The sequence below is a fragment of the Gopherus evgoodei genome, chromosome 1 (genome assembly GCF_007399415.2).
Source record: "Gopherus evgoodei ecotype Sinaloan lineage chromosome 1, rGopEvg1_v1.p, whole genome shotgun sequence".
NCBI classification, from domain to species: domain Eukaryota; kingdom Metazoa; phylum Chordata; order Testudines; family Testudinidae; genus Gopherus; species Gopherus evgoodei.
The window spans coordinates 138,473,445-138,501,390 of record NC_044322.1 but is presented as its reverse complement, the minus strand read 5'-3'; the positions used below and the strand labels follow the sequence as shown (position 1 = coordinate 138,501,390).

Below are 27,946 nucleotides of genomic sequence, written 5' to 3'. Positions count from 1 at the left end.
CAGGTGCTGCAAAGAAGGCAGGCTCTTTCTCTTCCCTAGCTGGCTGGGAGCTACTGCTCATCTTCTATCACCACAATGCCCTCCGTGGGCAAAAGGCAGAACTGCAGTAACATTTTGGCAGAAGTGCTATGCATCTGAAGAAGTGAGCTGTAGCCCACGAAAGCTCATGCCGAAATAAATTTGTTAGTCTCTAAGGTGCCACAAGTACTCCTGTTCATTTTGGCAGAAGTTCTTTTTTGCATAAAAAATTAAAAATATGCATGGCTCATTAATTATGCACACACAGTAGGTAAGATTTACAACAGTGATGGAAAAAATCCTTCCAATGCTGTAGTGTCTACAGCACCACAGTGGCGTAGGTGTCGCACTGTAGTATAGACATTCCCAAAGTAATGGAACAAATAAGCATTGATGGTTGTCTCAAATAGTCTCCAAATGAGTAGACAGCTGTAGAGGTTATCTAAGTGAAAAGAAGGGTCCAGGCTGAGGTCCAACATGAGGAATTAATTTATAAATACCTCTTTTCCCCACCCAACCACACAAAGCATTAGTAGTCGGAGCCCTTTTCAGTTCACCTGAGACCCTAGAATTCAAGACACTCTAAAAATCTGGGGAAGCGGTAGAGGATTAGTTTATAATGTGCAAAGAATAACTTAGTAAGTACAAAAATAAAAATAACATGACCACACGTAATAGACTGTTTCCTGTTTTAGACCACCACCCCTCTGACAGAAAACCTTCTGCTAATTAGAAACAAGATTAAACAACTGCATCATATATTTTTTCTTAAAGGTCACCTAACTCAGACTTAGGTAGATTTTAAGTAGATGAGAGTTCCAGGGACTGGACCATCTACGAACAATGTGCTGCTGCCCACCATGAAAATTTAACTACGGAACCGGTGAGCAAAAATTTTCTAGCTAGAATAACAGAAGCATGGGGCTGGAAGGAACCTCAAGAAATCATCAAGTCCTGTCCACTGTGCTGAGGCAGGACCAAGTAAACTTATACCATCCCTGACAGGTGTTTGTTCAACCTCTTCTTAAAAAACTCCAATCATGGGAATTCCACAGCCTCCGTTGGAAGCCTGTTCCAGTACTTAACTGCCCTTATAGTTAGAATTTATTTTCCTAATACACCTTTACCCCGTTATAACGCCACCCGATATAACACGAATTCGGATATAACGCGGTAAAGTAGCTGCGCGCGCCGGCAGATCAAATCAAGTTCGATATAACGCGGTTTCACCTATAATGCAGTAAGATTTTTTGGTGTCCGAGGACAGCGTTATATCGAGGTAGAGGTGTAGCTAACCTAAATCTTCCTTGCTGTAAATTAAGCCATTACTTCTTGTCCTGCATTAAGTGAAACAATTGATCATTGTCCTCTTTGTAACAGCCCCCAACATATTTGAAGACTGCTATCAGGTTCCGTCTCAGTCTTCTTTTCTCAAAACTAACCATTCCCAGTGTTTTTAACCTTTCATCATTGGTCAGATTTTCCAAACCTTTTATCATTCTTGTTGTTCTCTTCTGAACTCTCTCCAGTTTGTTCACATCTTTCCTAAAGTTTGGTGCTCAGAATTGGACACAGTACTCCATGTGAGTGAGGCCTCATCAGTGCTGAGCAGAATGGGACAATTACCTCCCATGCTTTACTATGCCGCTCCTATTAATACACACAACTATTTCAAATTTGATGACAATATATATCTCCCTGATCAGTGGCACAGCTATGGGCACCCGCATGGCCCCACAATATGCCAATATTTTTATGGCCGACCTGGAACAACGCTTCCTCAGCTCTCGTCCACTCATGCCCCTTCTCTACCTACACTACATTGATGACATCTTCATCATCTGAACCCATGGGAAGGAGTCTCTGGAAAAATTCCACCACGATTTCAACAGCTTCCACCGCACCATCAACCTCAGCCTGGACCAATCTACACGGGAGGTCCACTTCCTAGACACCACGGTGCAAATAAGTAATGGTCACATTACCACCACCCTATACCGAAAACCTACCGACCGCTATGCCTACCTTCATGCCTCCAGCTTCCATCCCGGGCACATCACACGATCCATTGTCTACAGCCAAGCGCTGAGGTACAACCGCATCTGCTCTAACCCCTCAGACAGAGACCAACACCTACAAAATCTCCACCAAGCATTCTCAAAACTACAATACCTGCATGAGGAAATAAGGAAACAGATCAACAGAGCCAGATGTGTACCCAGAAGCCTCCTACTGCAAGCCAAACCCAAGAAAGAAACCAACAGGACTCCACTGGCCATCACATACAGTCCCCAGCTAAAACCTCTCCAACGCATCATCAGGGACCTACAACCCATCCTGGACAATGATCCCACACTTTCACAGACCTTGGGTGGCAGGCCAGTCCTCGCCCACAGACAACCTGCCAACCTGAAACATATTCTCACCAGTAACTGCACACCGCACCATAGTAACTCTAGCTCAGGAACCAATCCATGCAACAAACCTCGATGCCAACTCTGCCCACATATCTACACCAGCGATACCATCACAGGACCTAACCAGATCAGCCACACCATCACCGGTTCATTCACCTGCACATCCACCAATGTAATATACGCCATCATATGCCAGCAGTGCCCCTCTGCTATGTACATTGGCCAAACTGGACAGTTGCTCCGGAAGAGGATAAACGGACACAAATCAGATATTAGGAATGGCAATATACAAAAACCTGTAGGAGAACACTTCAACCTCTCTGGCCACACTATAGCAGACCTTAAGGTGGCCATCCTGCAGCAAAAAAACTTCAGGACCAGACTTCAAAGAGAAACTGCTGAGCTTCAGTTCATCTGCAAATTTGACACCATCAGCTCAGGATTAAACAAAGGCTGTGAATGGCTTGCCAATTACAGAACCAGTTTCTCCTCCCTTGGTTTTCACACCTCAACTGCTAGAACAGGGCCTCATCCTCCCTGATTGAACTACCTCATAATCTCTAGCTTGCCTGCATATATATACCTGCCCCTGGAAATTTCCACTACATGCATCTGACGAAGTGGGTATTCACCCACGAAAGCTCATGCTCCAAAACGTCTGTTAGTCTATAAGGTGCCACAGGACTCTTTGCTGCTTCTACAGATCCAGACTAACGTGGCTACCCCTCTGATACTTGTATAAGCATACTCACCATTCTATTGTCCAAGTCATTAAAATATTGAATAATAGCAGTCCCAGGACTGTCCCCCGTGGCACCCCACTAGATATGCCCTGCCACTTTGACAGTAAACCATTGATAACTGCTCTTTGAGTATGGTCTTTCAACCAGTTATACACCCACCTTATAGTAATTTCATCTAGACCATGGTTCCCTAGTTGGTTTATGAGACTGTCATGTGGGACTGCATCAGAAACCGTACTAAAATTAAGATATATCATGTCTACTGCTTCCTTCGTATCCAGTAGGCCAGTAACCCTGTCAAAGAAGGAAATTAGGGTGAGGTTTGGCATGACTTGTTCATGACAAATACATGTTGGCTATTTCTTATAACCCTATTATCCTCTAGATGCTTAATAATTGTGTTCCCATATTTTTCCAGTTCAAAGTTAGGAATTACAGACCAATCAGCCTATGTCCTCTTTGTTCCCCCTTTTAAAGATATATACTATGTTTGCCCTTCTCTTGTCCTCTGGGACCTCACTCATCCTCCATGAGTTCTCAAAGGCAATTGCTAAGGGTTTTGAGATTGTTTCAGCTAGTTCCTTAAGTACCCCAGGATGAATTACATACGTATCTAAATATACTTTAATGTGTTCTTTCACTATTTTGGCTTGTGTTCCTTCCCCTCCTTTTGTTAATATTAATGGTGTTGTGTATCTGATCACCATTAACCTTTTTAATGAATAATGTAGCAAAGTAAGCATTAAACACCCTAACATTCTTGATTATAAGCTCCTTGCCCGGTAAGTAGAGGACCTACACTTTCCTTTGTCTTTGTCTTGCTCTTAATGTATTTATAGAACAACTTTTTATTGCCTTTTATGCCCTTTGCTAGATATAACCCCTTTTTGTGCCTTAGCCTTTCTGATTTCGTCTCTGCGTAACCATAACTGCTGTAGTCGGGCATGGGAAAAGATGTGTTTTCATAGAGTGGCTATTTTTAGCACTTTAGAGATACTGATCATCCCTTTGCTTTCCACCTGGAGGCAAAAATAGAAGTTCACCTTCCACAGCAAAATTGTAACATGTTTCAGCTGAAGTTCCCCATTTCCTAAATAGGAAGCCACATTATGTGCTAGCTGATGCTTTTGATTCTTCTTCAAGACCAGCCCCAAATTCTGTAATCTCATGTGGAGGTGACTAAGGGGTGGATAAGTATATGGAGAGGCCCAGATTAGAGTGGCAACGTCACAGAATCCAAGAATCAGGCATAGTCTCAACAAAGGAGGAAGTTGCCATCTCTCTCACTTTCTCCAGAGGCTTTCATCTACCTGCCAGCATTACTTTCAGGATATTTTGAATTAATGTTCATGGAAGATCCTATCTTGGCCAGATACTGAGAAGGCAAAGAGATATAAAGTTGAGATTTGAAGTGGGGAATAAAAAGTACAGATGAGTATAATCATCAGCATACAGGTAACAATAGATGAAAACCTCTCAGACCTAATTTTCAAAAATAGGATCCTAATGTTGACTTTGTAGAATGCTATTTAGGTGCTCAGCGCTTTTGAAATTCAAGCAGGTGATTAAGTATGGATTTAGGAGCTTCCAATTTTAACAACCTTGGCCCTCATGATCTTCTTCAGTAACCTGAAATCAGGGCCAGCTCCAGGCACCAGCTAAAAAAGCAGATGCTTGGGGCGGCCAATATCAAGGGGTGGCACTCCAGCCACTACTGGGGCGGCATGTCCGGGTCTTCGGCAGCAGGTCCCTCAGTCCCTCTCGGAGCGAAGGACCTGCTGCTGAATTGCTGCCGAAGAGTGGAGCAGCCAGATTGCTCCGCCGTGGCTTTTTTTTTTCCCCCGCTTGGGGTGGCAAAAAATCTGGAGCCGGTCCTGCCTGAAATACACATTAAACAGCAAAAACATGGAACCCACACAATCCTATTGGGGGTAATCATTAGTGAGTATGAATGACTGTTCATCACCACCACCCCATGTCATCTACAAGAACGAGGATATCCACTGAAAGGCCTCCCTTCCTATGTTCTAGAGGCGAGCAAGCAACTCCCCATTAGAGTTTTGCCTTTGACTTCAGTCAGTATTTCACCCTGTGTGTTTTGTACACTCTATTTCTGATGTTATATGTTTTGATTATGTAACTGTGCCCAGTATTTCAAGTGCGTTCTGCAAATAAAATGGTAAGTAGAGTTCAGAAAAGTATAATTGATTTAAAAATATGTGGACTAGAGTACTGATGCTTTGGCTGAAGAAGCTGCATAATCCCCACATTCATGTTGTTTGGGAAGTAATTACAGGGTTTGTAATCTTCAACCAATTTAATCACAGCTTTTATTTGTGATACTTTACAACAAGTATATAGATCATAAATAACATTTGAAAGATATGAGGTTATGCAAAGATAATTGCACTTCTGAGTTACATTAGCACAGTGCCCCAAGCACCTTCCACCATCCCTTCTGAATTGTATAGCTTCACTTTATGAAATGCATTATTGCTCTCATAGAATGTTTTTATTGCTCCAGAAGGGCAAACTAAAATTAATAAAATGCAGCTCCTGATTACCACTCTGTGTTATTATTTTTTATTTTCTGAGCCCTTCTTGGCCAGTCTCATTCCTTGGCATGTTTTTACATATATGGATACATAAATTTGGTGTCTCTACCATTTTGAAAGATTTTAACACTATGAGAGGAATTTCCCATAGATATAACGGCTAGTACCAGCAGAACCAGGCAAATGGCAAAATTTTAACTATAATCCTTGTATCAATCCTTGCAACTAATCACACTCAGCGCAAAAAAGATATTCAATTGAATAGTGTGTTCAGGTTACAAAGACTACCAGAAATAATCATGTTTTGTGTAGCAGAATCAGAATACTGTTCCTGCTGTAGGCAAAATGCAGTTTCAGCTGCTTCCAGATCTTCAGGTGACAGTCAGGATTAGAGAGCAGAATTCATTATGTTAATTGGAAGATAAGAGTTATCTTACAGTCCTTCTTTCAGGGGTCGTGCTGCAACAGGGAAAGTGATGATATCGTCCCAAGTTCTGCCCACAGACCAAGCTCCACCCGTTTATGATAGCTATACGAGATGCCATTCACAGTAGATTGGGCAGAACTTCATACTCCTTCTTTGTAATGTTTTCCTGTTATCTGTAGTAAAACTGTTAACAAAGTTGATGTTGTTTAGGATTCAGAATCACCACCCCATTAATATGACTAGGGCAGTTCACACCTTGCAGCTAATGTGTGAGGACGCCTACAGACTCAGGAAGTCAGGACTACCTGAGGGTATGTCACATTGCAAAGGTAATTTTTTAAATCAAGGGCATGTCTGCATTTCAAAATCTTATTGTAGTCAAACATGTTTGTGAAGAGTTGAGCAGAAACTATCGGAAGCCTGCATACCAAGAAAGGGGAAAAAAACCACAAGCAGGAGTTGTAGACCAAGCTGGATGAGCAAGCATCTCAGAGAGGTGATTAAGAAAAAGCAGAAAGCCTACAAGGAGTGGAAGAATGGTGGGATTAGCAAGGAAAGCTACCTTAGAGAGGTCAGAACATGTAGGGATAAAGTGAGAAAGGCTAAAAGCCAAGTAGAGTTGGATCTTGCAAAGGGAATTAAAACCAATAGTAAAAGGTTCTATAGCCATATAAATAAGAAGAAAACGAAGAAAGAAGAAGTGGGACCGCTAAACACTGAGGATGGAAAGGATGTTAAGGATAACCTAGGCATGGCCCAATATCTAAATAAGTACTTTGCCTCAGTCTTTAATAAGGCTAATGAGGAGCTTAGGGTTAATGGAAGGATGACAAATGGGAATGAGGATATGGAGATGGATATTACCACATCTGAGGTAGAAGCCAAACTTGAACAGCTTAATGGGACAAAATCAGAGGGCCCAAACAATCTTCATCCAAGAATATTAAAGGAACTGGCGCATGAAATTGCAAGCCCATTAGCGAGAATTTTTAATGAATCGGACTCAGGGGTTGTACTGTACGACTGGAGAATTGCTAACATAGTTCCTATCTTTAAGAAAGGGAAAAAAGGTGATCCGAGTAACCATAGGCCTGTTAGTTTGACATCTGTAGTATGTAAGGTCTTGGAAAAAAATTTGAAGGAGAAAGTAGTTAAGGACATTGAGGTCAATGGTAATTGGGACAAATTACAACATGGTTTTACTAAAGGTAGATCGTGCCAGACCAACCTGATCTTCTTTGAGAAGGTGACAGATTATTTAGACAAAGGAAATGCAGTAGACCTAATTTACCTCGATTTCAGTAAGGCATTTGACACGGTTCCACATGGGGAATTATTAGTCAAATTGGAAAAGATGGGGATCAATATGAAAATTGAAAGGTGGATAAGGAACTGGTTAAAGGGGAGACTACAACGGGTCGTACTGAAGGGTGAACTGTCAGGCTGGAAGGAGGTTACTAGTAGAGTTCCTCAAGGATCGGTTTTGGGACCAATCTTATTTAACCTTTTTATTACTGATCTTGGCACAAAAAGTGGGAATGTGCTAATAAAGTTTGTGGATGACACAAAGCTGGGGGGTATTGCTAACACGGAGGAGGACCGGGATATCATACAGGAAGATCTGGATGACCTTGTAAACTGGAGTAATAGTAATAGGATGAAATTTAATAGTGAAAAGTGCAAGGTCATGCACTTAGGGATTAATAATAAGAATTTTAGATATACATTGGGGACACATCATTTGGAAGCAACAGAGGAGGAGAAGGACCTTGGAGTATTGGTTGATCACAGGATGACTATGAGCCGCCAATGTGATATGGCCGTTAAAAAAGCTAATGCAGTTTTAGGATGCATCAGGCGAGGTATTTCCAGCAAAGATAAGGAGGTGTTAGTACCATTATATAAGGCACTGGTGAGACCTCACCTGGAATACTGTGTGCAGTTCTGGTCTTCCGTATTTAAGAAGGATGAATTCAAACTGGAACAGGTTCAGAGACGGGCTACTAGGATGATCCGAGGAATGGAAAACTTGTCATATGAAAGGAGATTCAAAGAGCTTGGCTTGTTTAGTCTAGCAAGAGAAGGCTGAGGGGGGATATGCTTGTTCTTTATAAATATATCAGAGGGATTAGTATTAGGGAGGGAGAGGAATTATTTAAGCTTAGCACCAATGTAGACACAAGAACGAATGGGTACAAACTGGACACTAGGAAGTTTAGACTTGAAATTAGACGAAGGTTTCTGACCATTAGAGGAGTGAAGTTCTGGAACAGCCTTCCAAGGGGAGTAGTGGGGGCAAAAGACATATCTGGCTTTAAGACTAAGCTTGATAAGTTTATGGAAGGGATGGTATGATGGGATAGCTTAATTTTGGCAATTGATCTTTGATTACCAGCAGATAAGTATGCCCAGTGGTCGGTGATGGGATGTGGGATGGGATGGGATCTGAGTTACTGCAGAGAATTCTTTCCTGAGTGCTGGCTGGTGAGTCTTGCCCACATGCTCAGGGTTTAGCTGATCGCCATATTTGGGGTCGGGAAGGAATTTTCCTCCGGGGCAGATTGGCAGAGGCCCTCGAGGTTTTTCGCCTTCCTCTGCAGCGTGGGGCATGGGTCACTTGTTGGTGGATTCTCTGCAGCTTGAGGTCTTCAAACCACAATTTGAAGACTTCAGTAACTTGGACATAGGTTAGGGGTTTGTTATAGAAGTGGATGGGTAGGGTTCTGTGGCCTGCTTTGTGCAGGGGGTCGGGATAGATGGTCACAATGGTCCCTTCTGACCCTAAAGTCTATGAGTCAACTTAAATGACAATGTATATGACTGACCGGTCAGTGTAGACCAGGGCAAACCATGTTCAGCAGCATGTGAGCTAGCTGTGATCAAACTGTGTTTCCAAAGCATTACACATTTAAAGTGTGGTATGTAAGAGCAAAGAGTTGAAGTGATATTGTGACACCTTTCTTGCCCCAAAAATGTCTTGCTGTCATTGATGATATCCTAATGTGGGTTGCATATATCATCATCATCATCATCATCATCATCATGGGAAATTCCAGAAGGATGTAGACTCCTTGCAGATTGAGTGCCACCTGGATCAGTCTTTATCTAGGTCCTTAAAGTGGTCTGGCTGGATATTCAGTTTATGTCCATCATTGCAATCTGATTACAGTACCAAAGCTTTTGGCAACCTTGTGATTGCCAACTATGTAGCAGCATTATTTGGTAAACATGCTTTGGAATTCATTGATATTCCATCTGACAATATGTTTGAAATATTGTAAATATAATAAAGTTAATATTTTAATGTCACATGGACTTCTATGTATTTTTCTCAAATAAAGAAATCATGAAACACTACTTCAATATTTTCTCTCGCAAGGTCATTGACATGCCTGAACACAATCCTGGAGATATGGGAGGAACAATGAGACTGGGAAAAAGGAGGACTGTTTTCAAAACAGAAGACTCTGTCCTAAGTAAGTTACTTCTTGCCTGTTTCATTTTCTCTCATGATAAAAATACCATCTGTCTGATATTTAAAAGCCTAAGTGAATTGTGCCAAACATGTTCTTGTGGTTGCATTCATTGCCTCTCCTCACACACCATGCAGTCCACATTTAAAATGTTTCCTACCCTGAAAAGCAACTACACAAATAGCATTTTTTATTCATCTGATTAGTTCCTGGGGTGAATCTTTTTAGTATCTATAAACAACATCTACTAAAGACAGATTAACAGCCCTCTCTTCCCATTCTCCCTGTTTAAAGGGTGTGCAGATGAATCACCCACTATCAGAGAGGCACTGGAAGGGAAATATACAGCTTCACTCTCTTTGTCCCACTTTCACTTCTCTCCTCCAAGCACCAGATAAAATGGTCACTGTGAGGGGAGCTGGCACAGACTGGTGGCTCTGGAGGCAGCAGTGGGAGGACAGGAAGCTCAGCACACCAGGCTGGCTTCAACATATTAGCTCCCCAGCAGTGCTCCTCTCTCCAGAAGGATGGACTACCTTAGATGCCCCCGCATTGCCAGATTCTTTACAAGGGCACAAGCATTCCTCATTGTCCAGAAAAGGCTGCTATTGCTGCCTCTCTCTTTTTTGATGACACACTTGTACACTCAGCAGGAGCCAGGACTTCCAGCAAGAAAAGTGGGTGGGTCAGTCAAGAAGGACATAAAGCCTCCCTCTATAAAATATTGCAGTTTTATTTTTTAAATTAGGTTCAGTTATTTATGCAGTGTGATCCTCAGTTTTTCAGAATGTGACATTGGTGGTTCCAGCCAGTTTTGTAGTAATAACCCTCTCTATTTTTGTGTTCAGCTTACAAGAAGCACAAAGAGAGGAGAACAAATATTGAGCCCAAATCTACCCTCAGATGCTCACATACAGCTCCCACTGGAGCGGTGAATGAAATTCTAAGGGTAGAGATGGAGCCATATTGAACAGAGATATTTGTCAGATATACTCCTGCCCAGAGGGTGTGTCAGAAAAAAGGTCACATGGGAACATCAGTGTCATTATTCCCATAAAATAAACATTGAATTTATGAATTACTAATGGAATCCATTGTTGCTCATCATGGAAGAATAGTCCATTTTTATTCTAATGAATTTTCTAATTTTTTCACCATCAAGATCCCTGGCATTAGCGTTCCTTGAACTCCAGTAATGTTTAGCAAATGTTATTTGTCCAGCCTGGCATGTCACAGCAGACACCAAACCCATTATTTTTACTGCCTTGGAAGCTGAAGCACACTTGGATGATATTATACATGAATGATAGCCAGCGTGCTTCACATTCATTCCCAATGCTCTGAGTGTTGATTTAATCCAGTCATGTTCATTCTAGCCAGAATTCTAGGGCAAACAGACACTGCTTACCTTCTCTCATCTGATATGTTCCTTCTGATTAACTTAAAGGATGCCTGTCTGCGTGAACTTCCACAATCCACTGCTAGAGGACTCAGCCAAAAAAATGAAAAAATAGAGGAAGTGAATAAATTCTGAAACTACACTGGGAATTCAGAATCTTGTCTAAGTGCATCATTCCATTTAGTAGACAGGAACTTCAGCTATATCTTAATGTGTCCATCACACAAAGAAATTACCCATTAAGTAACTAATGGACCATTTTTTTTCAGAATGATAAATATTCTGTGCTATGAGTGACATTCCATTCAGACAATACAGAAAAATACTTCATTCTTTCCCCCAAATAATTCTGTACCCAAATATGGTACAAAGTCCCCAATAATATACATGAGATTACTTGTTGATAAAGTGGGATTAGTCAGGAACAAAAGAATGCTACAAAATAAAAATCTTTGTTTATGATAAGTAATTCAAATACCCTTTATTTCTGGTGATGCATTTTTGGCCCAGGCAGATGTTACAAAGAGTCATTTTATATTGCTCCTTGAAGCCATCCCTTTAATGAAACCTTCCTGAGCTGAATGTGCTTACTGAAGTGTAACATGTTTGCCTCTATTTTAGCAAATATTTAAAAATATACATCAGTGCAAGACACTGGCTTGTAATTAAGATATAACTGAGTGTCTGTTTTTTTTCCTGGGAACTTGTGACGGGGTGGACTAGGCCCAGAGCCCCTTTTTGGAGGCCTTGGGGTCCTATCACACTCTGTCCCAGAGAGAAGCAGATAAGAAGCCCTCCAAGCATCCTAGAGTGGTTGCAGGGGAAGCAACCAATCTGAAGGGCTGCAGGAGGGGCCAGGAGGGCCATATAAAAAGGAGCTGCAGAGCCAGAGGCAATCAGTTGCTGCCTGGATCTGGAAGAGAGAAAACTGTGTTGCTGGATGGCTGAAAGAACATCAGGACTATGGACAGCTCAGTGTGGACAGGGACCAAGAGAGCTAAGAGGTAGCTCCTGGCTGACTGCTGGGACAGAGTAAGGACAGCCTGAGGAGGGCTGCAGGACGACAGTGTCTCTAGGGGGGAAGTCCTGGGGTATGGCACCATACCAGGGCCGGGAGAAGGTAAAGATTGTATACCCCGAAAGGGTTTTGTTCTGTTGCATCTACAGTGTGTGTGACTTGACTGGAGGGCTGAGTGAGTCACTGAAGATGCATTGAAGAAACCATCGACCAAGTCGGGGTGCTCCTGAAAAGCAGGTGCTGACCCCATTACAGAACCAGATATAGTTGAATTAATATTTTGAGAGAATTCACCTTCCTGCCCTGCCCTGTCCTGTAAACTTCCAGTACAGTGGAAGAGGTCAGAATATCATATGTAAAGTCCTGAGAATCCATGTTCTCCAGGTGATCACTCACTATTCCGTGGATTAGTGAGTTTCTCCTAAGAGAAGCATGTGCCACCAGCTATATAAGAGTGATGGAGATACTTTCTTCTTAAATTAAAAGACAGTACTTTACGTCACAAAGACTGTTTCACTGATTTTAATATGAATTTAAGCAATCTGGCATTGCTTTCCTTCACTTACCTGTTTTTAAATACTGCTGATGAAATTTTTAGAAAACAGCGTAACTTAAGAACTCATATGACAATCAAATGAAAACAGTATTTTCTATAAAGTCTTTAACCATAAAGACAAAAACTCAAAAAAGAAATTGAGCCTTTTGGCCAGACTCTAATCTTAGCATAGGGGCTTCTGCTGGGCTATGGTTAGGGCTGGGGCCAGCGGGAGGTCCCTGGGCTAAGGTTGGGGCTGGCAGAAAGTTGAGTTTGGGACAGCTGGATTGGTGTCCCGGGGTTGGGGTTGAGGCCAGAGCCAGCAGAAGCCTTTAGTTTAGGATGAGGATTGGAGCCAGCAGGCGACCCTGGGGAAGGATTAGGGTTGGGATTGGCGGAGGTTCCAGGACTAGGGTTAGGGTTGGGGCCAGCAGAAGCCAACGGGTTAAGGATAAAGTTGGGATTTGCAGAGTCTGTGGGCCAGCAGAGGCTATGGCTATGGTTGGGGTCACTGTGCAGCCCCCAGGTTAGAGTTGGGTCTGATAGGTAGCCCTAGGCAAGTGTCAGGATTTGAGGTGGCAGGCATACTCATGCTAGGGTTTGGGTTGAGACTAAGAGAGGCCTTCAGGTAAGAGTTAGGGTTCAAATCAGTGGAGGACTTCAGGTAGGCAGACAGCCCTGGACTAGTGTTGGGTCTGGCAGATGCCCTGAGTCCAGGGTTAGAATTTTGCCCAGCAGAGGCATCTGGGGTATGGATAGATCTGGGGTTGGCAGGCAACCCTGGGATACTGGTATAGTTGGGAAGGGCAGTGGGTTCTGGGCTAGGATTGGTACTGGGGCCAGCAAGGGTGTCTATACTGCAGCTAGGAGTGAGACTACCAGCTCAGGTAGATAGACTCATGCCACTGGGACTTGAGCTAGCATGCTAAAGTAGAGTGTAGATGCTGAAGCTCTGGTGGAGACTCGGACTAGCCACCTGAGCTGAGACCCAGGGGATAGGTGATTTTAAGAGCCTAAGCTGACACCTGAGCTGCAATATCTGCACTGCTACTTCTGTTGCACTATCTTGAGCCTCACTAGTGTGAATCTGTCTACCTGGGCTGGGAGACCCTCTCCCCACTGCAATGTAGACATACGCCAACAGGCCCTGGTTTGGGTTAGGGGTGAGGTGCTAACTATGAATCTAGCCCTGGTCAATCACTTGACCCCAAACTTAACCCCAGCCCAGAACTTCTGCCAGTCCTATCTGCAGCACTGTCATGAGAGCTTCTCCTGGCCTGAATGCTAACCCTAACCTGGGGCCATATGCTGGCCCCAGCCTTAACACCAGCACTGGACAACCTGCCACACTGAAACCAAATCTTATCCCAGAAACCCTTGCTAGTCCCAACCCTAACCCTAGCCCCAACTCAAGGCCCCCTCCTGGTATAAACCATAATCTGAGTTGCAGGACACCTGTTGACCCCAACCATCGCCACAGCCCTGGGCGACCTGCCAAATCCAAACATAAATTTAGCCTAGAACTTCTTGTCAACCCAAACCTTATCTGTAGCACAGGGCTGCCTCCTAGTCCAAAGTTTAACACTAGCCTGGGATTGCCTGTTGGCCACAGCCCTAATCTTAGTACTGAAGCCTCTGCTAACCTTAACCTTAGTCAGGAGGTCTTTGCCCGGTCACAACCCTAATCAAAGTCCAAAAGCCAACCCCAACCGGGAGCCCTCTGAGCCCTAATCCAGAACCCTCAGGCAGCTTTAACTGTAACCCAAGCCTAGCATGCTCTTCCAGCCCAACCTTTACCACAAGGGCACCTGCTAGCCCCATCCTTAACCCTACCCAAGGGCCATCTGCCAGCCTCAAGCATAACCCTTAGCACAGAGCCACCTGCCAGCCCCAGTGCCAACCTAGCCTGCAGCTCACTGATAACCCCAAACCTGTTTGGCTGGGGAAGTTCAAGCTGCTTATATTGCCCTGAATAATGAGCAGGCCAGAGACTATGAGGGAATCAAGACAGCCATCCAAGATCTAGTCAGCCTCCACTGAGATATGAGCACAGAATTCTAAGGTGCAAGGATTATGAGGCGGCACGGCCCCAGTCATTTGCCCAAAAGTTTATGGATTGGGCCACCTGTTGGCTGAGCTCAGATATCCAAACAGTGGGGAAGATAATGGATGCTGTGGTGTTGGAACAGTTCCCTCAGGGCCTTCCCAAGAACATACAGGTGTGGGTTAGATGGCATCAATCTGGCACTTTGGATGCATTGGTAAAATTGATAGAGGGGTTCACAGGAGGACCTCCCCAGGACAGAGGGCCAACTTCATAAAGGATCAGAACTCAGAAGGAAGTTTGGGGAATCCACACTGGTCAGGAGTATGGAGAGGAAGAAGGAAGATCACAGAGGAGCTCTGGCCTGGGCTCAATCCATGACATGTTTCCTGTGCAGGTGTCAGGGTCACTTGGAAAAGGACTAGCTGAACATGGAATGTAGGTTTTCTGAGTTTTGCATCTGAGACAGGACTGGAAGGAAGGAAAAAAGGAAAAATTGTCCTCCATTCCAGTAATGGTGAGAAGGAAATGTCAACTGGTAGACACAGTTCCCCTGATAGATAGGGCCTCTGCTTTCTCCCCAGTCTGGCAGGAGTTGGTGCAACCCCACTGGCTGGTTCCAGGGGCAAGTGTGAGAAGAGAGTGTATTCATGGAAATGATAAGGGCAGAGGTACCCCTGGAAATCTGGGGGAGGTAACTGGAAGCAAGCTGGGGTAGTGAACAGATTGCCCCACCCTGTTGTGTTTTGTTGGGTGCCAACTGGAGCACCTTCCTATTAGGAAAACAAGGTGGTGTTGCGGGCCACAGATGGGGAAATGGAAAACCTGAGTGGGAGGAAATGGATCCCTACAGCAAGGAAAATAACAAACCAGCAGGAGCAAATTTAGAAATCCCTAGGGAACAGAGCCTAACACAGGTGGAAAGGGAGGAAAACAGAGTCCTGCAAGAGACTGAGTGAGAGGCGATAGGAATTAAGAAAGTAGGAATGGTGGAGAAAGACAAGCAGAGATCCTTAGTAGAGATTGACGGGCCCAGGGAGTATCCCATGGTGCACCCCCAGGAGAAGCAGCTCAGGCACAGTTTGGAGGGTTGGGGGAGCCCAAGGCCCTGATTAATCAGGGGAAAGAGGGGAGTGCCCTCGATCCAGTGCCAAGTATAAAGCGATGGAATAGGAAGAGCAACCCCTCAGGATGCATAGTGTGTGATGACGTGTGGACTGAAATGGAGCTGTGGGACATCCTCCCCCCACCAAGCATGGGTTCTGTGGATGGAAGGATGGGTAGACACTACAAGAACAACCTTGATGATCACCCTAGGGACAAAAAGCAACCCTCCAAAGCGTGACACCTCTGCTAAGCAAGGGAAAGCACAGGGAAAGAAAAATCTGATTGTCAGGTAACAGAGGGAGATGGGTGTCAGAGTGCAGGGGCAACAGCGGCTGAGCCAGCACTCTGATCACTGCAACTCCAGTTAGTTGTGCCTTAGCACCTTGACTATGGGCATTGTGCCCAGTTGATAAGTTGAGATGGGATGGATAGAGTTAAAAGACTAATTAACTTATTAGCCCAGAAGGTACAAAAGGTGCAGGAAGGAAGTATGGAAGGGGAAAGAGAGTGGGGGAGGGGCCGCCCCAGCCCCAGGCCAGCTGCCTTGTAGCATGAGTCACAAGAGATCTCTCTCCTCCTTGGCACAGAAGCTGAGGGCTCCATGGGACTGTTGATATGTTGCAGCACAGTCTATAAAGGGTTCTAGAAAAGAACCTGTAAACGAACCACATGAAGTGTTTTACCAGAAGAAAGTCTCTGAGCTGTTTTGTGGTCTAGAAGTAGGCCAGAGCAAGTCTGCCCTGCCACAGGCTGGCAGAGGTCCCCTAGCTACGGTTATAGTTAGTTACTGGTGGTCCCAGTTTAAAGTTGGGGCCAGCAGTGCTTGCCAGGCTAGAGTTAGGGTCGGGGCCGGCATTCACCCTTGGGTTTGTGTTACAGCCTGTGCTGGCAAGGAGTCCTGGGCTATTGCTAAGGTTTGTGTCAGCAGGCAGCCCAGTGCTAGGGTTAGGGTTCAGTCCAAAAGGGTTCTGGGCTGTGAATAGGGCCCTAATCTTAGTCCTGCCCTGCCCCCCAACCCTCCCAAACCATAGTCTAGGGCCAGGTGCCAGAGACAAGCCAACTCCCCAGCCCTAGCTTAGGTCTACTTCCCAGCCCCACAAACTAATATATTAGTGTTCTGTTTTTTGTTTCTTTGTTTTTGTAGGGTCAAAATGGAGAAGTGGTTTAAGTTAAGATACTTATCATAGCTGGTAGGCAAAAAGAAACATCATATCGGAGATTCAGTTTCAGCCACATGTTTCAAAAGTTGCAATAATACTTAATGTAGGTCACCTATTAGCAGGTCTCATTTACAAAGGAAATAAGTTGATGATAAAACTTTGATACAATACAATTCTTTGTCCATCAACAGATTCAGACGTACTTGCTACATTATCATCCTGTTCATTTTTTCTGCCTGCAGCATTCATCTGGGATATGAAAAAATGTTTAGCCTTCTCAGATTTGTAGACAGTAGCTTTTTGAGTTTTTAAGATCATATGTAATTTGGCAGGAAATGAAAGTGCAATATATACACCCATTAAAAGAAAAAGTGCTTTTAGAGATAATGGCTTTTTGACAATCAGCTATGTGGCCTGGGTAAACACTAGAGAGGATATGGATACACACTTCATCATGTAATCTTTCCTGTTACATACTGCAGTTATTATGTGGTCCTTATCTTCTTATAGAAAGGTTAATGTTGAGGTGCAGCAATATGTTGTAAATCTGTGCCATCATTTTGAGTAGCTTGGATGGCCATATGTGTCAGAGGAATGTGTAAAGCTTTGATAATCTGTACTGGAGAAGGAAATCCTGCTCCCACTCCTCATAAATCACAACTAGAATGGGAATATGCGTGGTTCTAAAGGTTTCCCTAGCATTAACTTTTGTAGCCACCTCAGTAAGACCTCTGTATTTCCACACTGCAGTTTTTGAAGATGTCTTCCAGCAGTTCAGTCTTGCAGTAACACATTGGGCCAGATTCTGATCTTAGTTACAGCAGTCTAATAGCAGAATTTGGTAAACAATGAGATGGCAACATTTGCAGATGATACAAAACTATTCAAGATAGTTAAGTCCAAAGCAGACTGCAAAGAGTTACAAAGGGACCTCACAAAACTGGACATATAGGCAACGAAATGGCAGATGAAATTCAATGTTGATAAATGCAAAGTAATGCACATTGGAAAACATAATCCCAATTATACATATAAAAGGATGAGGTCTAAATTAGCTGTTACAACTCAAAAAAAAAAAGATCTTGTTGTCATTGTGAATAATTTTCTGAAAACATCCACCCAGTGTGCAGCGACAGTAAAAAAAAAAAAGTGAACAGAATGTTGGGAATCATTATGGAAGGGATAGATAATGAGACAGAAAATATCATTTTGCCTCTATGTAAATCCATGATACATCCATGTCTTGAATACTGTGTGCCGGTGTGGTGCCCCATCTCAAAAAAGATACAGTAAAAACTGTATGCATGTTGGGAGAATGGGGGGTGCTGTAAGTGAAAAATGCAGGTTAATTAAGAGAGAGGGAGTTTGGGTGCGGTTAGGGAGTGCGGGGCTGGGGCACAGGAGAAGGTGCAGGGCACAGACTCTGGGAGGGAGTTTGTGTATGGGAGGGGGCTCGGGGCAAGGGGGTTCAGGTGTGGGAGATCGGAGAGTGTCACCTTGGACAGCTCCCTGCAAGCGGGCGACTTGTCCTGCTGCTCCTAGGCGGAGGCGTGGCTAGGCGGCTCTGCATGCTGCCCCCACTGCTCCCATTGGCCGCGAGCTGCAGCCAATGGGAGCTGCGGGGGTGGCACCTGCGGGTGGAGGTGTCCTAAACTCTACAGTCTACAAAAGTTATTCATAATCTTACTTGCAGAAGTGGATACTCACCGGTAAGATAGAGACACAGATGGGTAAGGTAGTATCTTTTATTGGACCAACTTCTGTTCTTCTTCTGAAGAAGAGTTCTGTGTAGATTGAAAGCCTGTCTCTCTCACCAACAGAAGTTGGTCCAATAAAAGATGTTACCTCACTCACACTTGTCTTTCTAATATCCTGGGACCAACATGACTACAACAACACAGCAAACAAGTGGATAACTTAACATTCTATGGGTCAAATAGTATAAAGAAAGATGAACAAGTAGTGAGATAGGAAAGCACAAGCAAGACTGTGTTAGGGGCATAGTGAATATAATTGGGTTGTTTGAGTGTAAGAAATTTCTTGGAATTTAGATTTCATGGAGCATGTGCAGGATATCGTGAGCTAAAAGAATAACACTAGAAAAACTATGGCACTTTGTAAGAGCTATATCTTCTGCTTTCTAGAAATGTTTGGTAGAAACAACACTTTGCTATTAATCATTTCCCTTGTGTTATTTTCAGGGAAACTTTATGGTGATGAAGATTTTGTGGAGGAACGACACAGGCATCGGTATGAGGTAAGGCATTGCTAATATAATTTATATTGTAGAGAATTTATAGCTTTGGTAAACCATGACGAACGTATTTAATCTGAAGTCAATGGGAGTTTTCCTGAATAAGGGTTAAGCAAGGCCTTAGGGGGTTGGTGTAATAGTAGGGTACTATTTAGATGTACTCCAAAGGGTTCTGTGGTTTGCAGACCATGTTGCATTTTAGGAGACCTAGCTTGAAGAGTGATAGTGGATTTAATTCTTCTCCCAGTGAAGTTAATGGTAAAACTCCCATTGATTTCATTGGGAGCAGGATTAGGTGTATTGCTTCTCAGGCTGGTTGAGCTCAAATAATTCACATAGGTAACAGACTTGCTCTCTAAGATGAGGTAACTGCAGCTTACTGTATGAGCCCCTCCTGTCAGCAGACTTTCAGAGTGATCTTAGGGGAAGCCACACTTGTCCTGTGCAGACTAGAAGAGAAGCATCACAAGGGGAGATGGCTTATGAGAAATGATTTGATTGGTTACTTGAATAAAGTTGTAGGGGACTGTTAGGCCTCCATCTATATCAGTGAAGACCGGCTCAATAGGAGAGGTAATCACATTTGTGTGACCCTGAGTAGCAAGTACTAATGACAAAATAAAAAGAAGAATATTGGCTCCTGGCTGCACTGCTCTGATAACACCCCTATTCTGCAGACCATGTTCAGTTCATGCTGCATGCCCTGTAAAAACTACACATTTATTGTACCTCTCTGTGATGGGACATACAAACCCCACCCAGGGCCTGAAGAGGTTAAAAAGCAATACTGGGCCCTGGCTGCCCTGTGCCTCCAGACCTGCCGAGCATGCTCCGCCTGGAGAATTGGATTAAAAGGAGCTCAGCCAAAGAGTGGTAAACAGACTGCAGGAGAGAGGAATCCTTCTCTGGGAAGCCAGACAGAAGAGTGAGCCTGAGAGAGCGCCACAGAGTGGCCAAGGCCCACAGGCAGAGCCTTTGCTAGCCACCACCCTCTGTAAGAACCAGCACATCTGCAGAGCGCTGCTCTTTGGATTCTTCTGGTGTAAAGGGATTGACTGTTCATTTGGACTATATGGGCATGCTACAAACTGAAGGGATCTATAGGTAGGAAGTGCCTCAGGGGAGCAACTTAGACTCACTGCAGGGAGGACTCTGCCTGTGTTACTTTCCCACAGGTCCCCCTACTATATCCTCTTAAGGGCCTACAGCTTGATGTGGTTGGGAAGCCAAAGATCCCTGGCTTAAGACCAGGAAAAGATACCTCTGCTGCCCTGACAGAGAGGCAAAGGGCTGGAATTTGGATACACTAACTACTAGGCTGCTCAGCCCACTGAACCCCCTAATACACTCTCCCTTGCCTAATGATCAATAACTGTTATTCTACCAACCATGCAATGTAGTAACACGCCTTATTAATAGCAAAATAATAAACATGATGTAGTTCAAATAAAAAAAAACCCCACACCCAAAAAACAACAACCCACACATCCAAGCCTTACTTAAAATTGCACAGCTCATTAGGGCAAATAATGCTGAAATCAAGTATAGGAAATAGTGAGTTATAGGAACACTGACAAGCCACAGAGGGCAGAGTTAAGGTTGGTTGGGTATCAACTTGGTGGCTGAGGTTGTTAAATGTTAATTTGCTTGGGAAAGGAATATCCTATATTTGTGAGTAACTGTGGGAATGAATGTGTGAGAAGGTGCTGTATGAAGTTGTTTATTTTAGGTTTTATGAGCCATGTGGGTTTTCTTGGGCATTATTTTCCTTTAGCACTTCAAGTGTTCACCAACTTATTTTTTTAAGGTTGACTATATTAAAGAAACATACTTGCTTATTAGCTACATAATACGTGTTTTAGAATATTAACCATGCTTGATACAAATATAGTATACTAGTAGGAGCCATTTTAGTATTTTGGATGTATTTCACATTTTTAAAAAATTGCTTAATTGCATATTACGTTAAGAACCACCAATTTTACAAATTTCCACTGCACAATTTTTAAACAAGGGATAATTCCCAGCCCCCCACTTTGCTACATACATATTTAAGAAGTTAAAACTTATCTACCTTTGTTAATTATAAAAAGCGACAAAGAGTCCTGTGGCACCTTATAGACTAACAGAAGTATTGGAGCATAAACTTTCATCTGATGAAGTGGGTATTCACCCACGAAAGCTTATGCTCCAATACTTCTGTTAGTCTATAAGGTGCCACAGGACTCTTTGTCGCTTTTTACAGATCCAGACTAACACGGCTACCCCTCTGATATTTTCTTAACTATGTAACTATTACAATAATTACTACCCGTATTTTTTAATTTTTCAGGTAAATCCAGAATTGACTGGCTGCTTTGAAGAGAAAGGTTTGAAATTTGTTGGCCGTGACACAGAAGGGAGTAGAATGGAGATCATTGAACTGGAAAGTAAGTAGCTAAGTGTTTTTGTAACATCTTCTGCATATAGTAAATAAGTGAGAACATTATCAGAGTGAACTGTATATAAAAACATTGCTAACTGAGCCTAAAATGATTTTTGTATCCTATGAGGTCCCCATTAGCAGACTGCTCTAGTACAAAGGGATGAGGCTCCAGCCAGAATATGTTAGGAACCACTGCCCTCCATTTCTCTTCTAGGACGATACATACAATGCAGTATCAAGGATTCATGCTGCCCTCTTCCAAAAGGCTGACATCCTAGCTCAACAACTCCTGACCACATCAGAATACACAGGTGGCAAGGTGTTTGCCAAACCAATAGATACGGTAGTGGCTGAGGCATCAGAAAAGCCAAAGAACTTCTTCTCAAACAGGTAGTCTGGAAGGGATTATTGCCTTTACTGAAGAACAAATGGCCTTTTTGCGGCTATTAATTGTCCAAATAACTCTGAATAAACGCAATAAAGAGAGTGCCAGATGGGATTCTTGTTAACATTCTACCTTTAACCCACAACAAAACACACAACTCTTTTATGTCTCTTCCCTGAATCCGAGGAAAACCACTGTCTAGAAAGCAAGCTCCATTCCTTCACAAAGAAGTTAACTATTTTTACATCAAACAAGTGGGGTTTAGCAATATGAATACTCAGTAGTTTTGGATTACTACACCAAATAAGATTTACTTTCTCCTATGGCCAAGGACCTCCAGAAGACACAAAACGTAAAGGAGAAATTATTCTGCAGATTGACTTGACTTTACTTCGTTAAATTTTAATATTGTACTGCCAGGAGGAATAATAGCTCTTTTCTTCTTTTGAGCCCCTTTCTAATTCATCCCTATTTTAAGTCACTGTGTCTAATAAATGTTAACTGTTAGCTAAAATTTCAGCCATTATATATGGTGTGACAAAGTTCCTCCTCTACCTTGGTGGGTCCTGCCCTTATTGGCAGATTTGCTCACCTCAGTGATCTTCCCCACAGTCTGGATCAACTCCTCCTGTGTCTAATCAGGAGTTGGGAGGTTTGGGGGGAACCTGGGCCCGCCCTTTACTCCAGGTTCCAGCCCAGGGTCCTGTGGATTGCAGCTGTCTATAGTGCCTCCTGTAACAGCTGCATGACAGCTACAACTCCCTGGGCTACTTCCCCATGGCCTCCTCCAAACACCTTCTTTCTCCTCACCACAGGACCTTCCTCCTGGTGTCTGATAACGCTTGTACTTCTTAGTCCTCCAGCAGCACACCCTCTCACTCTCAGCTCCTTGTGCCACTTGCTCCCAGCTCTTCACACACACTTCCTCTCCTCTGGCTCCCCCCCACCGCCTGACTGGAGTGAGCTCCTTTTTAAACCCAGGTGCCCTGATTAGCCTGACTTGATTGGCTGCAGGTGTTCTAATCAGCCTGTCTGCCTTAATTGTTTCCAGCAGGTTCCTGATTACTTTAGTGCAGCCCCTGCTCTGGTCACTCAGAGAATAGAAAACTACTCATTCAGTGACCAGTATATTTGCCCCCTACCAGACTCCTGTACCGGGCCCCTACCCCGTGAACCCAATCGCCCCCCCCGCCCTTTCACTGCGAGCCAGCTGCACGATCTGCAGCCGGTTCTGTTCCAGACCGCGCCAAGGAAACATCTGTACACGCTTGTGCTCCACGCTCTTCACTACCTCACCCTCGCGTCCCACCCCGATACCAAATGGCGGGACCTCTTGCCTCCTCTCGAGGGTGAGAAGCCCCTGTGGGCTAGCTTATACTCTGCCCTGGTCCCGAGGCCTGCCGGGGATGTCAGTTGGCAACTCCTTCATGGGGCCGTGAGCACAGGCATGTACTTGGTGCAGTTCACCCCTTTTCCCAACACCTGCCCTTTTTGTCGCGTGAAAGAGACCCTGGCGCACATTTATTTAGAGTGCTGGAGGTTGCAGCCCCTGTTCCGGCTCCTCTTGAATATCTTATTGCATTTTTGGTTGCACTTTTCCCCTCACTTTATCTACGCACTCCCCATCCGTGGCCCCACGAAGTCGCGGGACCTCCTTATCAACCTCCTCTTGGCCCTGGCCAAACTAGCCATCTATAAAACCAGGGAGAGGAGGTTGACCGACGGGATTTCCTGCGACTCTGGGGCCTATTTTTGCTCCTCTGTCCGTTCATGCATCTGGGCAGAGTTCCTCTGGGCGGCATCCACTGGCTCCCTTGACACCTTCGAGGAGCGGTGGGCGTTGTTCGGGGTTCTCTGCTCAGTGTCCCCATTAGGTTCCCTTCGTTTAGCCCTATGATCTCACTCCTGATCATGTTTTTTCATTAGTTGTCCCATGGAATCATTTGGTGTCACGGACCTGTGGATCCTCCCCTTAGGCTGGGGGTAGGTCCTTTAGAAGTGGGTGGGCTTTGCCCGCCCACCTCCTGGATGCCAATAGGACCAGACTCCTGTACCCCACTGGTTTGGGTCTGTCACAACGGAATCAAAGTTAAAGGCAAATTGTTATTGGACAGAACACTCGTTCTGAAAGGATTCTCTGGGGACAAATAATTTTACACATCATAATGTGTTATTCAGGCTTCCAAAATACCTTTCAAGTGGGATATTATAAACTGCTAAAACACAAGGTTATATTTCTGTTTCTGTCAAAGAAGAAAGCTTTAATTCTGAACCAGAGTTTGAATGAAGAAGTATTTCTATCATGTCAAACATCTGCAGTGTTAATTGCCACTAAGGTGTGCATCAGCTTTCATAATCAAATAACTCTCATGGTAATTTTTGTATAATTTGTTCCTGCTACACCTGCTGATAATTGGTATTAGAAGGCTATTTCATTTGCTTTGGATGAAATGATTTATGTAGGAAGCATAATGAAATAGCACAGGGTTTTTAAATTATATGTTACTACGAGAGGAATAAGACCAGCAGTAAAACCTGGAATTATTTCACAGTGGTTTGCAAGGGCACTCTGATCATTGAAGGGGAAAAACAATCGCCTCAGGGAAGTTAGAGATTGGGGACAGAAATATATTCTACCAAATAGGGTAGGCAAAGCATTTCAGAAGAATATCCCTACAGATACTATTTTGATATCTTGCAATAATCTTGTTTTGCTGCTTTAGGGAACCATGCTATATGGTAAAAAGAAACAAGCAATGGAACCAGATTCCTTTAAAACTTATAAAACTACCAGATTTTCACTGTTATAGGAAAACATGCTTTTCCTGTAACCACCTTGTCAACTGGTGCGAGTCTCAGCTGAGAATGCCAAATTCAGGACAGACTGATAAAGATAGGGCAGACACACCCAAACCTGGTGGCTATTCTGTCATTAGATGTACCAAACCAGGAACTGAATGAGGTTGTGTAGCATCACACTGGTCAACAAGAAGTTAACAACACAGCCCCCTTTGGCAATCAGCCCTTATCACCACCCAGACATTTGATCTTTATGATGAGACGTTACTGAAACCATGTTCGTCATATATAAAGTTCTTCCAATCCCAAAGGATAAGCCATCTCCCCAGGTCAATATATATCTCAGATCTTATCCAAACATCAAGCTGATGCCAGTCCATTAGTAGCTGAAAACTAAAGGTTTAACAACATAAAAAGAAAAGAGGTCTTAAACGGTTAAGAGAATCAAATACATTACAAGTGATTTTCAGAATCTGTAGATCAGGATCATAGCAGTGATGTTGAATCTACTAGGTTGTAAAAAAAATCTCTCTGGTTCACCCAAGCAGGTCAGGGGTCATTCAGTCCTATGTTCAAAGCTTCCTTAGAAAATCACAGTGCAGAGATGAGAAGCAGGAATGAAGACAAACCAGTGATGTCACAGATTGCAATGTTTAGCTCAACCCGTACATGAAAAGTTACTGGCCAATATGGAGTCCCGGGTCACATGAGCATGGAAAGTTACTTGCAAAAGATGGAGTCTTAGTTCACATGTCCTCATCACATGTCCTTACATACTTTGCTGATTCATATGGGTAACCCTGGGCTCCACTTTGTCTGTGGCATCTTCAGGAAGGACTCACTGAAGAGCTGATTCCCGTCAATGGCCCATCACCATATGGATTGCCCATCAACCAGTGATGGCTAGCCTGAATGTAAATTTGTCTGGGTGGTATAAGCCAGGAACACAACCCATGTTTGAGATACAAATATATAGCAAATATTCATAACTTCAGATAAAAGATGATACATGCATATAAACAGGATTATCATATTTAGCAAATTACAACATTTCCATTGATACCTTACATGACATGTTTTGCTGTGATATATTAGTGATTGTAACAATAGTGTACACCTGGTTTTCATTGTCATAGGAAAACATACTTTTCCTGTAACCACCAACTCTATAATTATGCAGCAGAACTCACTGGAACTGGAAACTGTTTTGGAAATTGTCGTACCAGAAGAGAGCAATGATCAATGTAGTGCAATGTCCTGTCTCTGGTAACTGTCAATGTTAACTGCTTTAGGGCTTTAATAGCAGCATCCTTGTGGGAGAAATAGGTGCGTGGAACAGGAATGTCCTAAAACATTTCCCCTTACTTTTTTTCAAATAGTAACTTACCTAAATGCTCAGATTTAAATTAGAGAGACAAAGTGAGTGAGGTAATATATATTTTTGGACTATCTTCTGTTGATGGGGGCAAGCTTTCGAGTTTCCCAGACCTGAAGAAGAGCTCTGTGTAAGCTTGAAAGCTTGTCTCTCTCACCTATAGAAGTTGGTCCAATAAAAGGTATTACCTCACCCACATCATCTCTCTAATATCCTGGGATCAGTACGGCTACACCAACATGCATATAACAATGGGAGATATAAAGTAGATGCATCTTGCTTCAAACTAAGCACACTATTCTGTTTTTAAGAGAAACATATATCTATTCTATTTTTATGTTGGCTTTAGAAAGTCAGTGCTTCTACTCTATTACTTTCCATGTTTGTATTGAATGTGATAAACTACTATTTATAATATATGTTCATTGTCTTTTCTTTCACACACAAGCTATAGTAAGGGTCTGTCATAAACAGATAATTAAGGGTTAATAGAACAGGGGTACTTCATGTCTCTTTTGACTGTAAAGGGTTAACAAGTTCAGTGAGCCTGGCTGTCACCTGACCAGAGGACCAATCAGGGGACAGGATACTTTCAGATCTTGAGGGAGGGAATTTTTTCTGTGTGCTGTTAGTCTTTGGTTGTTGTTCACTCTGGGGGCTCAGAGAGACCAGACGTGCAACCAGGGTTCTCTCCAATCTCTTTGATACAGTCTCTTATATGTCCAGAATAGTGAGTACTAGGTAGATAAGGCGAGTTAGGCTTATGTTTGTTTTCTTTATTTGCAAATGTGTATTTGGCTGGAAGGAGTTCAAATTTGTATTTTGCTGAAAGGATTTTAATTTGTACTTGTATACTTAGGCTGGGAGGGTATTCCCAGTGTCTATAGCTGAAAGACCCTGTAACATATTCCATCTTAAATTTACAAAGATAATTTTTACTGTTTTTTTTCTTTAATTAAAAGCTTTTCTTGTTTAAGAACCTGATTGTTTTTTTATTCTGGTGAGACCCCAGGGGACTGGGTCTGGATCCACCAGGGAATTGGTGGGGAGAAAGGAGGGAAGGGGGAGAGAGAAGATAATTTTCTCTCTGTGTTAGGATTACTTTCTCTCTCAGGAAGAGTCTGGGAAGGGGAGAGAGAAGGAGGGGGGAAGGTGCATTTTCCTCTCTGTTTTAAGGTTCAAGGAGTTTGAATCACAGTGATCTTCCAGGGTAACCCAGGGAGGGGAAGCCTGGGAGAGGCAACGGTGAGGGAAAGGGTTTACTTTCCTTGTGTTAAGATCCAGAGGGTCTGGGGCTTGGGGGTCCCCGGGCAAGGTCTTGGGGGGACCAGAGTGTACCAGGCACTGGAATTCCTGGTTGGTGGCAGCGCTACAGGTTCTAAGCTGGTAATTATGCTTAGAGGAATTCATGCTGGTACCCCATCTTTTGGACGCTAAGGTTCAGAATGGGGAATTATACCATGACAGGGTCATTATAATGTATAGCTGCACAGCCTTAGAGTAGATGTTGCTATTAGTACTAGCGTCAGCAGTGCTTTTGACCATTTTCTTTGCTACAGTCTAACAAATAGACCTGGTGTCTTCAGGTGATCTTAAGCTCTCCAGGTGTTTTTCTAACATGACCACTTAATGTTCTTTAATTAGATGATAACATACTAGTTTTTGCACAGGATCCCTGCCTCATTCAGCAAACAGAATGGACAGTGCTTACTGAATCGACATGTGTTGTTTGCTTTTCATTGTTTGTGGACCAGGCCTTATTTTCTGCACACTATCCAAACCCTGCTCTGAAGACAGAAGTATTAATTTCCT

The 27,946-nt window shown here is 43.5% G+C and overlaps 1 protein-coding gene across 9 annotated transcripts in view; it reads left to right on the top strand.

The window, feature by feature from the left end:
• CTPS2 (CTP synthase 2) overlaps positions 1–27,946 on the top strand; it is a 165,164-nt gene that overhangs the window by 123,999 nt on the left and 13,219 nt on the right. For all 9 annotated transcript variants that reach the window (XM_030573674.1, XM_030573665.1, XM_030573700.1 and 6 more), the window contains 3 exons: positions 9,540–9,636; positions 19,098–19,153; positions 21,483–21,579. In XM_030573674.1, the coding sequence (XP_030429534.1) occupies positions 9,540–9,636; positions 19,098–19,153; positions 21,483–21,579 (250 nt within the window). The remainder of the gene's footprint in view (positions 1–9,539; positions 9,637–19,097; positions 19,154–21,482; positions 21,580–27,946) is intronic.